The sequence below is a fragment of the Pyrgilauda ruficollis genome, unplaced genomic scaffold (assembly GCF_017590135.1).
Source record: "Pyrgilauda ruficollis isolate IOZ18807 unplaced genomic scaffold, ASM1759013v1 scaffold17, whole genome shotgun sequence".
Lineage (NCBI taxonomy): Eukaryota > Metazoa > Chordata > Aves > Passeriformes > Passeridae > Pyrgilauda > Pyrgilauda ruficollis.
This window is the reverse complement of record NW_024515875.1, coordinates 9,616,083-9,633,062: the sequence shown is the minus strand read 5'-3', so window position 1 is coordinate 9,633,062 and position 16,980 is coordinate 9,616,083. Positions and strand designations below refer to the sequence as shown.

Below are 16,980 nucleotides of genomic sequence, written 5' to 3'. Positions count from 1 at the left end.
AGCTTTATTTAGTAGATACTACCACACAAATGCACACACCGTGTGCCCTAGGCCCAAGGCAAGAGCTGTCACATAGGAAGCACTGAACATCTCTCTTCCAAAATGTAGCCCAGTGTCACTGGCTGACAATGGCCCAGAGTGACACGAGTCACAGCAGCTGCTTGACTGCATGCTTCACCCTGTGCTCACAGGCTTGTGCTCCCCCTGAAAGGAGATCAAAAAAGCTCCTGATCGCAGTAGGTATTTCCATAATTCCCCTCCCACTGGGAGTGATATTAAGCAGTGGCTCCCATTCAGCAGGAACTGGATGTCCTGCTCATCCTCTGGCTGTTCAGGTAGCGTAAGGCATCTTGTCCCACTTCCTCCACCTTCAGGCACAGCAGGGTCGGACGAGGCCCCACTCGTGACACAAACTCCACTTCACCACAGTGAAAATTCCGCAGCGGCAGGGGAGCTGCAGGGGAAGGATACAACGGGTAACAACTCAGTACAGGGCTCTGGCTCTGCTCTGGCCCACAGCTGCACAAGCTGCTGCGGGAGGGAAGGCCTTGCAGCAGCTGCTTGGCATCTGCTAAACCTCAGAGGACAGCACGATGAATGACTCCAGGACATAGGCAGAGGAATGCATTTTGCCAGCATCCCTCCAACTTGGAGGAAACAGACATTCTACAGTGTGAAATGCTGTGAACTATGTGCTCACAGAGCTGATACTCTGAGCTTTGTATCCTCTATCAGTATCAGCAACCTGTCTTTACAGACAGTGTACATGACAGCCAGCAAGTCTCCACTGCAGAGCATCCTCTGGTGAGCTTAGCACCAACCTCTGCAGCACCTGCACTCAAGCTCTAGGTATGTGCATGAGGAATGTCCCCTTAACACAGCAACTGCACAGTTGTGGCAGCAAGGGCTCAGACCTCAGCACTCATGAATTCAAAACACTTCAGTGCCGATTTCCAGGAGAGGATTTCCAGGCCTGCTATTGACCCTACATGCTGTCCTATGTACAATCAAAACCCACTTGATTTGAGAGGTCTGCACAGTAACTCTGGCTGATCAGATTCCTGTCCCAGACAAGGATTGGGAATCTTTCTCAAGAACAGTTTTATGTTTCTGTGTGAAGTAGAAAAATTTATCCTATGTTGTTTTAGGAATTTCCATAATATTATTTCTCTATTTTTATAGCCATGGATCTACTAATACACAACTTACTTCTACACTACAGAAGACAAAATTCCAGGAAAATCCTTCAAAGATTTTGCTATGATGGGCAGCGAAGGCACCTCTCCTTCCCCAGCCTGGTGAGATGCCTCCTCCCTTCCTTCCCACACTAAATATTAGAAAAGCCAGCAGTACTTGCTTACCAGGCTGCAGGATCTTGGAGGGCTTCCTGTCTAGGCTGAAGTCCAACAGGATAGGGCGACATATGAGAGGACTTCGGCACAGACTCCTTAGGTAACAAGCAACAAGATCCTCAGGTTCCTCTAGACACTGAGGAAGGAAAGAGGGTGTTGCCAGGGAGTGTTCAGTGGGAGGCAGGGAGGCTCTGGAACACCCAGAGCAAAGGGAAATCCTGTCCAGCCAAGACTTGAGCCCAGGAGACTGCAACTGCTACTGGAATAGCCCACTCACCCCTGTTCCAGGAGCTTCCCCATGCTGAATGCACACGCTGCCCCTGCTCTGCACACAGTTCTGCACAGCCTCCCACTCGAGAAGGCTCAGGCCCAGCACTGCTGCCACATGTTCATTCCTGCACAGCACCACAGCTTCACCTGTTCCATCCTCCACCAGCACCCTGTGTAGAGAGCAGGCAGGCTGGGATGAGGAGGGCAGGACAATACCTGCTCCCTCACAAGGGTCACACCCCAGAAAACACATCTCAGTAGAGAGTTTGTTCACATCTCAGAAGATGTGGTAACTCCATCTTTGCTGTTCTGTCCATATCCCATCCTTGATATGATTTCTCCCTCCAGTTTGTGGTGTAATTTGTCCCCTCCTCCCTGCTCTTCCCACACCCAATCCCTACAGCACTCACCGTGCACTGGCTTGCCTCACTCCTGTTTGTGATGGACATGGGGGATTGTGTCGGGTGCACCTCCCCTGAAGGAAGAACAAAACTACAGCTATGTATGGGTGATGTAAGTGAGAAAGGGAAGGGCCACTGCTTATTTTAACACTTCACTAATTAAGTATGCAAAGGTGTAAAGAATTTCACTGCATTTCCAATGAGTGTTCTGGGAAAAGTTTATATGCGGAGAAAAATCACCTTGCTGCAAGGTGCTGATCCCCAATAGCAGTGAACATGGGAAGAGCAGAGCATTAATAGAGGAGGATTGTCTTCTTCAGTGTCCTCTTCACCCCCAGTCCTAGCTGCCAGCCTGCCTAGCATCAGAAACACACTTCTAATCAGTTATCCCTTTGGTCCCCTTCTAACATGCAAGTCCTTCTCAGACACTGGAAAGAGGGTTTGCAATCGAGGTAGGAACTCTCAGTTCTTCTATATGGTAGCAAAGGATGTGTGAGTAAAAAATCTGCAAGATCTCTCACAAATTATGTTTGTGGAAGCTTGAATACCTCTTTGAAGATGCAGCTGCAAAGTGAGCAAATCCATTGCAGGCACACCGTCAGTACACAGGACAAGTGGCATAAAATCCGAGCCTGGGCCAGATTTTGCAGCTGAGGTCTCAAGCTGGACAGAAGCACTAGTGAGGGGGGTGAGGCTTCTCCTGCAGGACTAGAAGAAATAGCAATTTGAGAAGCTTGAAACATAGAAGCCTTTCTTTGGACACTGTATCATGAGAACAGACCCAACACTTACCTAGAAGAAAAAGGTAGGTGGGAAGCTGGCAGAGATAGGATGCTCACACAGCTGGAGGCATTGTATGTGCAATAAACATTATGGAATCTGCAATATGAAAGAGCAGACGTCAGAAAGAGCTCACAGAAACCAAACACTCGAGTTTTCTTGGGATGGCTGGGCCGATCTTCATTTGTAACATGGTAGGAAAATAACTTATGGTAAGGGATTGGGAGACATGAAGGTTTGGACAAGGGATGAGGAAAGTCCACAGATTAAGAGATAGTTTCAAAGACAGTAAGAGAGGGCTCTAAAGACAGGAGCACCTTGAGATCTTGCGTTCCAAGTTCTGGAAGAGGATCTTGGCTCCAGGTAGCAAACCCCAGAGATGGTGCAGGTAGGTGGCAGTAATGTAAATGTCCATCACAACAGGGGAGCCCGGAGCAGCTGAGACACTGAGCTTCACACTGTGATCCCTGGAGAGCAGAGTCCCTGAGGAGGCACAGAACCACACAGACCCTGAGCTCACTCACACAGGCAGCATGGCCTGTCACTGAGCTGGGCCTGCTAGAGAGGCTTTTCCTCCCATCACAATGAGGCTGTCACTGTTCCACCTCCCAGCTTTTCTGGATACTGCATTCTCATCTCCATGTACACAGAGTGCAGTTTCCAAGCCCTTTGACATGCACAGGATGCAATATCCTGGCATACTTCCACTATTCCCAGATGGAGCAGCACACTTAGCCAAGTGCACTGGCTCTCTGAAACAGAAAGAAGAACCAATCTGTTGCTTTTCAACAGGCTGCCACAATCTTACCTCTCTGCTTTGGATGGCCAGGTGGCTTCTCATTCCTGGGAGAGGCACACAAGGTCCTCTCCACGATCTCACCACAGAAAGAAACAAGGGAACCTGTGAAACTGAGAGCAGACCAGGATTTTTTTCCTGCCTGAAGACAAAGGGGGTGGAAGAAGGCCTGACTTCAAGATTGCCACAAAGTGGAGCACTGCTGGTTAAGCCCAGTTTCTGGGGAACCTGCCCTTGAGCACCTGAGCTACTGGATTGAGGGCAGCTTGCTGCAGCCTACCCCTCCCAGGCACAAGAGGCCCCTTTACCTTGCTTTCTGCTGCTTCAGGCTCAGCGTGAAGATGAAGGGTAAGGCACTACAGCCTTCCTATCTGCTAAACTCCAAATTGTTTTTCTGAATTAGATGAAGAAACCAAGCAAAGAAAACACAGTTTTTCATAAAACACTGGTGAAAAATCCAGTGTACACACATATCACCCCAGATTAAACATGCTTTGAACAGAAAAGCTTCTAAACTTAGTATTTGTTTGAGCAAGGTACGTTGTGAAAAATCCAGTGTACACACATATCACCCCAGATTAAACATGCTTTGAACAAAAAAGCTTCTACACTTAGTATTTGTTTGAGCAAGGTTCGCTAAAAAAATCTAAAACAAAAACAAAAACAAAAAAAACCAAAACAAAACAAAACAAAAAAACCACAAAAAAAAACCCCAAAACAAAACAAAACAAAAAAAAAACAAACCCAAAAACCCCAAAAAATATACATTCAGTCTGATTTTCCCTGCTGTGCTTGTTTCCACTTCTGACAGGAATCTGGCAGACACCTTTGGGACTTAGTCCACACCAGCAGTAGCCAATCCATTTTCTAGACATCATTTTGCAGTTTTGTCACCTACAATCCCTTTAGCTTCAATAACCAGGATGGGAGAAGTCTGAACTACTTGCACACAAGTTTTCCAAACCGTATTCCTAGGGTGGATATTTCATCTCAGTTTAATATAGCACTTATCAATAAAAATTACCACAGAGCCATTCTCTAAGACACACTCACTTGTAATTTGGGCAGACCAACATACCTGCTGCTAAGCACTTCTGGGATGGAGGCAGTTCTCTGGTCCACGCCTGTCAGCACTGACAGGGCTGTCAGCTACAAGTGAGGGAGACACAGCCTCAGACAGGTTGCAGATTGCAGGCATCCCCAGCCAGAGCAGAGAAGACAAGCTCTGCGTGCTCAGAGCTATGTCAAGCAACTCATGCTTCCTCTTCAGATGAATTTCTGAAGCAGGAAAATATGAAGTCCAGCAGCAGCCTCTGATAGAACTTAGAGCAGAACAGTCTCACCAGAAGATAGTCTGTATTGATAATTTCTAGCTAGCTCTGGAGAGATCTAAAAGTAGCCTGTGAAAGCCCTGTGCAATAAGGCACCGCATACCTGGTGCTCAGGCAAACAGGAGATCCAGGTCTCATGCTGTAAGTGCCAGCTATCTTGGACAAGCAGGCAGAGGGGGCAGGATGGTCTGCTCAGGAATGTTGCTGGCACAGGTGGAGAACAGAGCTTGTAAAACACTTGCAAATCCTGAGATAAGAGTGATAAGGCAAGACAGAAGACTATTAGAAGGAAGGAGATTAAAGTTCAATAAGGAAAAAGTGAAGAACAATGGTTTACAAAATTAAAAAAAAAATCCACTGAACTCAGAGCTCTGAGAATTTTAATCAAAAACAGAACAAAAGCAGTTTCTTGGAAAGACAGAAGGAAATTCCAGACCTTGAGAACAGCTTAGTCACCCTCTGACTCCTTGACTCCCACATGCAGTTCAGCAAAAGTCTCCAAGAGAGAACAGCAGGACAACTTGTCTCTTACCGAGCAGCAGGGCACAGTGAAGCGGTACAGGCCATCCACGTGCAGGAATGGAAACCATCGCAGAGACTTCCCCATAAAGAGCAGTAGTGCCTGCTGGGGGAAGGGATGAGAGAGAGAGAGAAGGTGATGAGAACTGTTAGGTATGGAATGAAAAATACAGTAAAAAGAGAGCAAGCCCAGTCCAGAGGATGTCTTGATTGAGAAGTAAGGTCAGCACCACCAAGAGTAAGAGAAGGCAGATGCATTTACAGGAAGGTGACAGAGAGGAGATGGAACTTGCTTGGGGTGCAAAAAGGAATTTGCTGGCGCAAACACACAAAGGCACCCAACACAAAAATCACTTTCTCATCGATACTAAATTACCACACAGGCTCACTTAAGAGGAGCCAGCTCCCAGACTTATCAAACCACACCCCAAAGCTGCCTCACTTCTTGCTGCGTCACACTCTCCTTTTCATCACAGCCAGTCTCCTCCAGCTCCGACAGGTTCCCAATTTCTCTGGGGTGGTTCCAGAGCTGCGGGCTGCCCAGCCACAGCACTGTGGCTTGGAAACTGCGCTGCAGCTCGTGTGTTTCTTTATCTCCTTCTGCGGGCAGCTGGTAATTGCGTGACATGAGACCCTCTTTCTGGGTAACCAAGAACAGGTGAGATACACAGCTCGTTGTTCTGGGGCTGCTCTGGCCCCCCTGACAGTTCTCATCTCTGCCAGATTCTGCCTTGGGATCCTCCAATTTCAGCATTTTTGCCTCTGGGGTTTCCAGCTCAGATGTCGTGCTGCCATCTTTCTTATTCCTCAAAGAAGAGCTGTTTCCACTCCTAAGGCCTTTCTGGATTTGTCCTTCAGCAGCATGGAGAACCTGAACATCCTCCAAGTAGAACTGCACATAGACACTGAAATGACAAACGGTAGCAGTGAAAGTCCCTATTCCTGACACATGGCTGTCCTAAACAAACATTTATCTGGGAAAAACACATCTGGTGAGTGCCCCACAGGTACTCAGCAGAAGCAGTGGGAAAGAGTGAAGTGGAGCTTCACTTGCTCCTAGGCTGCAAGTACTATGAACAAAAGGGAGATGGTGGCTTTGTTGCTGAGAAAGAGCTCATTTCATGCAAATAGCAAAGAACAGGTGCTTTGGCACTGAAATGCTATGTTGGTAAGAAGGCTTACCATAGTCCAAAATACTCATGGAACTGGAAGGTGATGATTTTACCTGCACACTGAATAAAGGGACTCACCTAGTTTTTTTCTCTCTCACATGCTCCGGATTTTCCAGGTGTTCCCAGGAGGGAAAATCAGTCTTAAGGAATCTCTCCACTACAAGCTGGTAGTTTTCCACCTGCAAGAGTGATCCTGCAAACACATCATAGAAAAGAGCTGTGCTAAATAAAAAGAGAACATAAAATCAGTAAGGTCAATATCCTCATTTTAAAGTCACGAGGTCAGGCAGTGACAGTTCAGCATCTCCACACAATGTCTCTTCTTCCTAGTTTTGGAGCTGGAAGGCAGAAGAGCAAAAGCTCAGCACTCAAATACAGTTTAGTGGGACATACCTATGAGAGCAGTCTGGGCAAAGGGGCTACCATCCTTATGGGAGATCACACAGCGAAGTGCGCTGCTCTTGTCCTGCAGCTGGAGGGAACTGCTCCTGGAGGAGACCCTCAGCACACCCTGGAGTATCTACAACAGAAAGAAAGCTGCAAAGAGCATCAAACAATTCCTATCTTTGAAAGCCATAAATCAAAGTGTGTGCAGCAGCAGCTCAAATTCAGTCTGTTTTCAACGTGCCACAGTGAGAAAAGCAGTTGTTCCCTAACAGGAGGAAGAAGCATGCACTGGACAGGGTGCTGGAAGGCACGGTGAGAAGCAGGAGCTCTCAAGGCACAGACAGGGAAGAGAATGAGGCACATACCAGTGGGGGCTGGAAACTTTCTGCTGAGAGTGTGCAGTAGGACCAGGCCAGTCTGCGATTCAGCTCCTGGGTGCCCATATGCTGTGCCTCCAAGGGGGAAAGCAACTGTGATGGACTGAAGCCTTCCCAGCTCTTCTGTTCTGCCACACGGCAAACTGCAGACAGAGATGGGGCTTGGCATGGAGGGCTCAGAGTCAAATACTGTGAACAAAAGAGAGAAAGAACTAATCAGCTGAGTTTCTTCCCATCAGACAAACAGGAAACAGCTCAAAGAACATTTACTCACTTTCTGCAGGGGACATTGGTGTATTTCTGATAGAATTTCATTATAAATATCTCTTGCTTCTTCTCTGTCTGGCACCATAGCTTGTAGAAGGGGGACAAGGAACTTCTCAGCAGCTCCAGGGTTTTGGTGCACAGAGCTAAGCAATTGACGGCGCCCAAAGAAACAAGAAAACCTAAAAAAAAGTTACGACTATTAAAAGCAGAAGCAGATCTTGCATTTTAGTGAGTCTTGCTCATTCTAGTGAGTCTTTAGTGAGATCTAAGTCAGGGACTCCTGCTTTTTTTGAGTGAATATGCTGTATAGGACAAGAACTAAAGAGATCACAAAAACCATGAAATTATTAAAAAATAGAGCATTTAAGGCCAATGCAAATTATATTGGGCAGACAAGGAACAGGAAAATCCACAGAAATGGAAAGACTGGTAAAAATCTCAAAACTCAAATGGCCAGAGAGACAAATGACATGAAGATAATCTCCCTCTAAGCCACACAAATGGATCTCCATGCCTTTTGGCTGGGCACGATATGATTACTCATGTTAGGTACACTTGGCTTTTTTTCACGGAATGCAAAAAACACAAGTCAGAAACAACCACAGACTATTCTTATCCCAATATTTCTGTCATGCAGAGCCAATTTAATAAATTTAGCTCACTTCTTTTGGAAGTCATCACACTGCCAGCCAAAATATGACAGAAAGTGAACTCAAATGAAAAGAAATAGCACTCACTGGAACAATTTTTAAGCAGTACCAGGACTGAGCAATCACATTTAAAGAAAGTGGAAAAGATAATAAAACCTGAAACTTATAGCTAGCACAATTCCCAAGGCAAAACTGAAGCTGTTTTATTGGTAGCATGTCAAAATTCCACAGTGCCAGTAAAACACAGGAACACTGAGCATTCTATAAACTGCTACTTGACTGAGAGTAAAATGTATAAACTTTACCAAGGCAGCAGTCACAGTGATATCAACCATAACTGCTTCAGAACAAACAAAATATTTTTACTAACAGAAGCCAGAAATAAACCCAGAAACTGGCCCACAGCTGTCCTGCAAACAGAGTGCAGCGTCAGGAAGAGCAGGAAGCCATCTGGAAGACTTGGGAGGTAAGCATGGGTGGGAAAATCTGCCAAGACAGAGACTCTAAAACAAATTATCACACTCCTGGCAACACTCAGAATATCTCAAAGTGATATGCTGAGCAGCTGCTGCTGCTTCTGTGCACAGTCAGGACACAAGTCTTTATATCAGTTATGATCTAGCTGTAGCACCAGTTTCCAGCTTTAGCCTCAGTGCCCACCTTGATCTGCCAAACAAACCACACTGGCAAGCAGACACCCCTATGGTGCTTCTGTATTTCAGGACAAAGCATTCCAGGCAGGATTATGTGACTAAAATGCTCAGAAGCACTGCAGGTTCCCAAGACCTTTACCTCACCTGCACTTGAAAAATGCATCGGCTTTTCTCATAGAAGCAACTGCAAGGTAAGAAGCAAGTGGACATGATGTGAAGTCTGGATAAATGGCTTACTTAGGCCAAAAAACCAGAAGCAATTGCTGCTTGTAGTATCCAAGCACAGTCATTTTGTGATCCTTTGGTCTAGAAGACACCCAGGTAACCTACAAGGCACATTCAGGCATAGCCTGACTTCAGAAGAATTGTCCTCACCTCTCCTCAAATGTCTCCAGGAGGCTCACCAGCCAGAGGTACAGCGGCATTCCCAGATTGAAGCGGAAGAGCAGCTGTAGGCAGAGATTTCCTGAAGAGGCCAGTGGCTGGTAGGGGGTGCTGAGCCTTGAGAAGCTCTTCAGCACAACCATGCTGTTCAGGCAAGCACCAAGTACAGTGAACGGGAAGGACACCAGAGGCTTCTGCAGGAGGTGGACATCGATGAGCTGGGATACAGAGGCACAGAGTGTAAGAGAAGAGATAGCCAGTCTGCCACCACTCCCCCAAACTGAAACCCCACCTTAAATTCTTTCTCACTCTGCTGGATTGTCTATAATCAGGCCTGAGGCACCGAGCACAGTTTAGAGAGGAATCAGATAATAATTGTATCAATTCTCATGACTCAGTCCAGGCAGTAAAATCTCCAGTTTTGTTCCAGATACTTGCTGAAATAATTCCCATGTTCCCGCAGCCTTCTATTGACCCACACACTCAAAAGCCATTCCCAGGGCCTAAGTCTTTTCCACTGAATACTTTGTGACCCTGCAAATCTCAACTTACCTCCACACAGGCTCCCGGTCGGAGACCCCGTGCAGAGTTCAGCAGTGGCTGGTAAGCAAGGCACAAGCAGACTTGGTTATCCAGTAAAAAGAGACCAGCTTGGACATTGAGTACTTTGGTGACAAATCCCTAAACAGAAAGCAAACAGAAGGTAAGAGGACTGTATAGAGTCACAAAATATAAGAGACTCACAGGCCTGAGCAGTAAGAAAATAAACTCATGATGAAAATAATGGTCCTTGCAGGCCAGGAGCTGTAACCCCAGTGCATGAGTGGGTGAAGGCTAAGCCTGTGAATCCTTACCACATAGGAGATGATCTTGGACTCTTTGGTTGGTCTTGGTCTCTCCTCTTCAGCCCCCAGCTGCAAGGAGCAACTAAGCTGCTCAGGAGTCTCCAGGGAAGAAGACTGAGTGGATTCTCCTTGTGAAGCACTGTTCAGTGGCTGCTCCCTCACCTGCTCTGCACAGTAGGGCAGAAGGCAGGAAGAAACACTGGTGACAAACATAGTTTGTCCAGATTTCTTCAGGCTGGACATACTCAGGCCTGTGATTGTGTAGCTGTGACCCAGCTGGAAGACACGATGCCACAGCAGCTGGCTGGGTTTCTAAAGCAGAGAAACAAAAAGCAACATCAGCATCAACTCCAGTGAAAAAAATTCTTCCTGACCTAAATAATCCTACCCAGAAAACCCTTATCCACCTAGAGGATTGCCTCACACTCTTAGCAAAAGGACTGTATCTGCAAGACATTCAGGGACAATGAGGGAGAAGGACTGTATTTCTGCAGGGCACAGAACTAGACTTCTTGCACACCAAGACTATTGTACACTGGGTGCAATTAAAAATATATCACTAGTAAAAGGAAGAATAAATCAAACTGAGAAATCAATGGCAAGCTACAAAGAATTAATCAGCTAGCACATACACAGATCCAGACTGAATTTGTGAGCAAAATTCCAAGGACTTACTTGCACCAGCACAGGGACACACACAGCAGATGCAAAGCACTTCAGAAACAGAAAGAAGAATGTCTTGCGGTGAACACAAAGGAGAGGCCCGAGTCTGGTCAATTCCCCTGCTACAGTAAGCTTTGATCTTTTCTTACATGGAATCCTAGAGGACAATTGAAGAGGCAACTGAAATCAGAGATGAAAGAAAGCTCAAAAATATCCCAAAATCAAAATAAACAAATATGCAGCATGTACTTTCTGGGAATAACGGATCCAACGAAGCAACATGGTCCATCTCTCAGAGAGGTTTTCAAAACAATATTTAGCTACAAAATTGTACTTTAAGTTTTCTATACTAAATCCTTTTGACATTTTAGTATTTGAAGACAGAAGGAACAGAATAACAAATTCACACACTCCATGACAACAGCCAGGTTATAAAAGGCTTTACCACAAACAAGAAACTAATTGTTGGTCTAAAGGAGAAGAAAAAAGTCACAAGCAATTCTTCTGCAGAAAACAGAACTGGGATTTGTATGTCCATGGAACATGACACTGTGGAAGCTGTAAGCCTACGAACAAGAGGCCTGAAAGCAACAATGGAGTCTTTCTAACAAACTTGACACAGAGTGAAAGAGCAGCAAAACTGAAAGCAGATGAGAGGCAAGAGAGATGATATTTCTTTAATCAATTCTGTTTGCTGTTTCAAACCTGTGTTTCAAAAGATTAAAAAAATGTAATTTCAAAAAAATTTATGTTTGAAATTTTCATTTCAGCTCCTACTGGACCTGAATGTAACCATCCCACTTACTCTGAACAAAACCATTCTTCATTCCAAAACATCTAAACAATTATCTAACTTTATGACTTTAAAAAAACCCCAATCAGTAGTAGACACACAGCAATACCAGCACCTTACTGTAACATTTTAGTTGTAACATGGAAAATTGGTCAGATATCAGTCAATAACAAAGGAGCTTTATGTTAAAAGTCTGAGAACATACCCTGAAATATGGAAATAGTCTTCTTGTTTAGAAAGGTCCCTTGAGCTAAATCAAACACTTAAGCTCAGAATTACTTTCTTAGAAGCAGATAAACCCAATAAAAACAAAAGATAACTAAAAAGAAATGATAGAAGCACGATTAGTGACATTTTATTGTACTTAAATTACACCAGGAATTTTCTACTCAAGATAAAACATGATCTAGCACGACTTGAAATTATCATCTTATTAAGATTTGCAATTCCATTGGCTCATTTTCACATACTGTAAACTAAAGCACAGTTACTTCTACCAGTTGACATTTCACTGGCACTTTTATCTCAGTAATCTGATAAGAATTTGACCAGTGGAACATATTAACATCATAATAAAATACAGGATTATTTTCAAGTATACTTTTGGTTAACTGGAGGATCAAAAAAAAACAAAAATTGTGCTAATCAAAAGAGTGAATTTAGCTTCAAAGGCAGTTGAATCAACACTGTTCTAACAGTATTTCTAAAATTTGAAATTACATCTAGAAATACATTAAATGGATCTTATTTTTTTCAAATTACAGAAGAAAAAATTCCAATAAACTCCTGGGAAACAGATGATTGAAGAAAAGTGGCTTTGTTGTATAACTTTTACGTCCACCACTCACTGCTACGTTTCTGCATGTGGTAGAAATAGAATTTGCCTCTTTCTAAGCCAAGGGTTCTTCGTGTTACCTGCCAAGCCAGAGCAACAGTGCTCTGAGGAGCTGGGCACCACGGGTGTTTACCTGGAAGTAAGCAGTGGCTCAGCTGACACTGGGGAGGTGACTGGAATGCTGTGAAGTACTTCCCTGGGGGCATTTACTGGCACTGGATCCACCAGGATTTCCAAGTACCCTGCTGAACTCTGGTCTCTTTGTGGTATATACGACCAGCTTGGGAAGACAAACAGAGACTCCAGCCAGTCCAGTTCAAAGTGCAAGAGCTAAACCGAAAGATAATGAGATCAAAGCTTGAGATGAGTTTCAGTTTGTTTTCTCAGCACTACTTACAGTGTTCATTACCAGTACACCCTTGCATGTGCATCACAAACTCTTCTCCTACTGCCAGGCTTCATCACTAAATGGGAGCAGTGTTTTCTGCCCACTCTCTTACCTTGCACAGAGAACTTCTGTCCTTCCAGATGCAAATCTGGAACAGACTTGCTGAACTCTACAGCTAGCACTTCCTGTTTATAGTCACAACCTCACAGAAAGGTGATAATTAATTCACTGCAAGGCTTAGTTATTTTCAGACTACTAAAATTCTTGCTGGCTTTCTTTTGCCCCTGTGTTTTCAGTTAGAAGTTCTTACCAATACAACTTTTTCCTAGACTTTGTCTCATTGGAAAGCACAACTTCAGTGCTCTGTCACCACCACTCTAGGGGTTGTTATCTTGACTCCACTTGCAATTACCTTCAGGAGGCTTTAAAGTCAACTGTCATGCAAGCTATTGTTTCCTGAAAGTATGTCTGCATATGCATCACTGAACACCTAGTACAACTCTCCAGAAAGTTATTTCTGCTCCACTAGTTGGAATTCAGCAAAGGTCTCCCAGGCCACCTTGTACTGTGGTGAATAGAACAGAACTGTACTGCCTGTCTCTTTTTTCCATGCCAGTACATTCAGCATCTCCTCTCCTAGCAAAGGCACATTCCACATGCTCTATCCTCTGCCCAGGATGTGAGCTTGCTGTTTTCCTGCCTGTTACAGAGACGTGTTACTTCCTTCACTAGACTCTGGCAGAACACCTGAAGCCCCTGATGGTTTGTGACACTGCCCCAGAAATGGGAATAAACACAGAACCCCTCAGACCAAGGACATACCTCACATGGAATTATCCCAGTATTGTCCTTCACGTATAGGCAACCATCTACCAGCTTTTCTTTGTTTTCTTGCCTTCCATCTGCTAAATAGCCAACCAGGATCAGGTAAGTCCTTGGCAAAGTGCGCTGCATGGGTAAAGCACCTTGTCCTTGATGAGACCATTCCTTAAACTCCTTAGTGCTCCAGCTCAGGTGGCTGCAGCACGGTATGTGCTGCTGATGCTGCAGGTCAGAGATGGAGATGAAACTGGAAAAAAAAAGAAAGTAAAAAGCAAGAATATAGCAAGGTGTATGAAGAACTCAGTTTGCAAAGTCCCCTAACGTCAACACTGAAAGAGCCAACACAAACTGTTCTCTGGCCTGTGATTTTGGTACTGGTTTCCAGTGAGCTTCACTGACAATTTTAGGTTGTGAAACTGGAGCTCTATTCACAATACCCACTTGCTCAGTAGCAGGACATAATCAAATTCAAAGGGTGTGAATTTGAAGAGTGTCACTTGATTAGTCAGGGATCTAAAGTTCAAAGCAAGAAACTAGTCCAGATGTGTGATGGGTCTGAATCAGCAATAAACAGTAATTAGATATAGAAAAATTAATCAGAAGACATAAATTTACGCAGGTACTTATGCTGTGCATTTGCAGGAAAATGAACAGGGGATTAGTTGAAAATTCCATTAGCTGAAACTGCTCCATCTTCAGAGACAGAGCACCACCAGGAATCATACTGGTACCTATGATCCACAAAAGCACAGTGCTGCTCATGTTTTTATCAAATGTCTTGAGTGATTTTTGGGAGAAACCTGAACTACAGCAGGACACTGGCTCATGGTTATCACATACAGCAGCAAAGAGACTCTCTCCTCGTGCTCTAGAGCTTGGTGGTTAGCTGTGGATGTAGCACACTGCACACAAACAGACCACTGGCCTCACAGGAGATAAATACCAAGTACCTTCAACTCTTCTTTATAGATTGTCCTGAATATGAACAAAAGTCTGGTTTAAATGTCATAATACACAGGAAAAAACATGGCTTAAATTAGATAAGTTTAGCCGGTGTGAAAGATCAACCACCTACATTTATTAACTATTGTTAAAGGTCACAAATCCCTAATCAATTCCAGCTGACGTTTTCTCCCAAAACTGTTCGTGCCAGAGATTTTAATTATCCCCGCAAGCTAGAGCAATAAACAGATCCAGACAAGCCAAACATTCCAATATGGATATCTCTCAACGAGCTGCATGTCCTTCATGATGGCAAGCACTCAAAAGCCTTTTACCAACTAAAATATGGACCATGTTATCCTAGATTCCCCCTTTTTTAAGAGCGCACACTCGAACGCCGAGCTCAGCCGGCCAACCGCTTCGGAGAGCGGGAGCGTCCCCCCGCGCGGGCGCGCAGGATGCCGCCGGGCAGCTGCCGTGAAAGGCGACACGCCGCTTTGCTCGCACGCCGTCCCCGCGGCTCACGGCGCTCAGTCGCGCCGCCAGGGCGGCGGGGGCGCGCCGAGGCCCCGGGAACGCGCGCGGTTACCCCGCCCGACAGCGCGCCTGCCACAGCCGCCAGCCGGGCCGGGCACCGCGCAGCACCGAGCTCACCGCAGGGCCGCGCGTGGGCACCGGGCTCCGTCCCCCCCGCCCCGCCGTCACCTGTAGCCGAGCGGCAGCGTCCCGCCGCCCGCGCTCCGCAGGCACCGCAGCACCGCCTCCAGCGCGGCTGGCTCCTGCCCGTCCGGCCCCGGGAGCGCCCGGCGAAAGAAGTCCCGAGCCGCCTGTAGCCAGCGCTGCTCCTGCGGGGGGAAAGGAGGGAAGCGGGCTCTCAGCGCCGGGCGGCGGGGAGGGCGCGGAGCCGCCCGGGCCCCTCACTCACCGCCGCGCCGGGCGCCGCGGGCTCCGCCCCCTCCCCGCCCTCCGTCCAATCGCCGCCGCCGCCGCTGCTCCCCGGCTGTTCCCGCCCCTTCCGCGCGGGATGCGAGGATCGGGAGCGGGAGTGTGTGGGATGGGCCTGGGCCGTGCCGGGCCCCCACGGGCGCCGCTCCGTCGCTCCCTTCCGCAAGGGGCAGGGGAGAGAGAATAAAACTAAAGGTTCAGGGGTTGAGACAGGGACCGGGGGAGATCACAGATCGATTGCCGTCACCGGGAAAGCAGGCTTAACTTGGGGATAACAACTGAATTTACTACGAACAAAATCAGAGCAGGATAATGAGAAGTAAAATAAATCTTAAAACCACCTTTCCCATTCCGCCCCTCCCGGCCCGCAGCGGCGCAGGGAGAGAGCGAATGGAGATGACGGCCACGAGTTGTTTCTGCCGCTTCCCAGGGAGACACACGGCTCCTTCCCTGCTCCTCCAGCAGGTCCCTCCCCCGGACTTGGCCAATGTGAACCTTTACCACGGGCAACAGAGCTGCTCCGACGTGACCCACTCTTCCACGGGGAGCACTCCTTCAGGAGCAGCCTGCTCCAGCGTGAGCCCCCCACAGGATCACAAGTCCTACCAGGGAACCTGCTCCAGCGGGCTCCTCTTTCCAGGGTCTGCAGGTCCTGGCAGAGGACAGCACAGGCTTCCCACGGAGTCAAAGCCTTCTTACAGGCATCCACCTGTTCCAGCATGAGGCTCCTCCATGGGTTACAAGAGGATCTCTGCATCCCCATGGACCTCCATGGGCTGCTTCACCATGGTCTTCACCATGACTGCAGGGGAATCTCAGCTCTGGTGCCTGGAGCACCTTCCCCCCCTCCATCTCCACTGACTTTGGAGTCTGCAAAGTTGTTCCTCTCACATGTTCTCACTCTGCTCTTCTCTGGCCGCAATTACATCTGCGCAATAACTTTTCCTTCCTTCGTAAATAGGTTATCTCAGAGGCATTGCCACCATTTCTCACAGGCTCGGCCTTGACCAGCAGTGTGTCCATCTCGGAGCCAGCTGGCAGTGGCTCTGCCAGACATAGGAGAAGTTTCTGGCAGCTTCTCACAAAAGTCACCGCTGTCATCCCCATGCTACCAAAACCTGGTTGTGCAAACCCAGTACAGCTCTGCAGGCTGGGAGTAAAGCGCTTGGGCTGTCAGACACGGGTTGTGTGACAGGAGGGTGGGCTCAGTCCCTCCGAGCCAAGTAGCCACAGGACCACAGGACCTTGGCAGGCTGCAGGGAGTGGCAGGGATGGACGGAGGCCTGACCTGGAGTTCTGGTGAAAGCTGGGAAGTGGATGTGCAGTGATGCGTTTGACATTGGTGTAAATGTCAAACGTGCAGTGGGCTGTGAGATGTCCCTCCCCAAACTTGGGAGGAGTCAAATGT

At 46.9% G+C, this 16,980-nt stretch overlaps 1 protein-coding gene across 3 annotated transcripts; it reads right to left on the bottom strand.

Moving 5' to 3' along the window:
* Positions 1–7: 7 nt before the first annotated feature.
* CTC1 (CST telomere replication complex component 1) lies at positions 8–16,807 on the bottom strand. 3 transcript variants are annotated; one of them, XM_041464045.1, is made up of 24 exons: positions 15,914–16,802; positions 15,333–15,472; positions 13,686–13,932; positions 12,609–12,805; positions 10,860–11,004; positions 10,194–10,496; positions 9,892–10,020; positions 9,331–9,557; positions 7,660–7,831; positions 7,374–7,574; positions 7,015–7,141; positions 6,700–6,814; positions 5,892–6,354; positions 5,463–5,555; positions 5,034–5,177; positions 4,678–4,748; positions 3,612–3,712; positions 3,121–3,286; positions 2,816–2,902; positions 2,572–2,731; positions 2,033–2,097; positions 1,630–1,792; positions 1,362–1,488; positions 8–454 (listed from the first exon to the last, which is right to left on the bottom strand). In XM_041464045.1, the coding sequence occupies exons 1-24, from the start codon at positions 15,920–15,922 to the stop codon at positions 294–296; spliced, it is 3,813 nt and encodes a 1,270-aa protein (XP_041319979.1). In that variant the 5' UTR covers positions 15,923–16,802; the 3' UTR covers positions 8–293. The 3 variants fall into 3 exon arrangements, with proteins under 3 accessions (XP_041319979.1, XP_041319980.1, XP_041319981.1); XM_041464046.1 differs by having other exon boundaries at positions 5,463–5,552; XM_041464047.1 differs by lacking the exons at positions 8–454; positions 1,362–1,488; positions 2,033–2,097 and having other exon boundaries at positions 1,636–1,792; positions 15,914–16,807.
* Between the last annotated feature and the right edge of the window lie 173 nt (positions 16,808–16,980).

What these genes read in the sequence shown, in the direction of transcription:
- CTC1 (XM_041464045.1), bottom strand. An exon ending in TGGCCATCCAAAGCAGAGAG is followed by an intron (nt 3,287 to 3,611) that starts GTAAGATTGTGG and finishes GTGCCTCCTCAG; the next exon opens with GGACTCTGCTCTCCAGGGAT. An exon ending in GCAGCTGCATCTTCAAAGAG is followed by an intron (nt 2,098 to 2,571) that starts GTATTCAAGCTT and finishes TTCTTCCTTCAG; the next exon opens with GGGAGGTGCACCCGACACAA.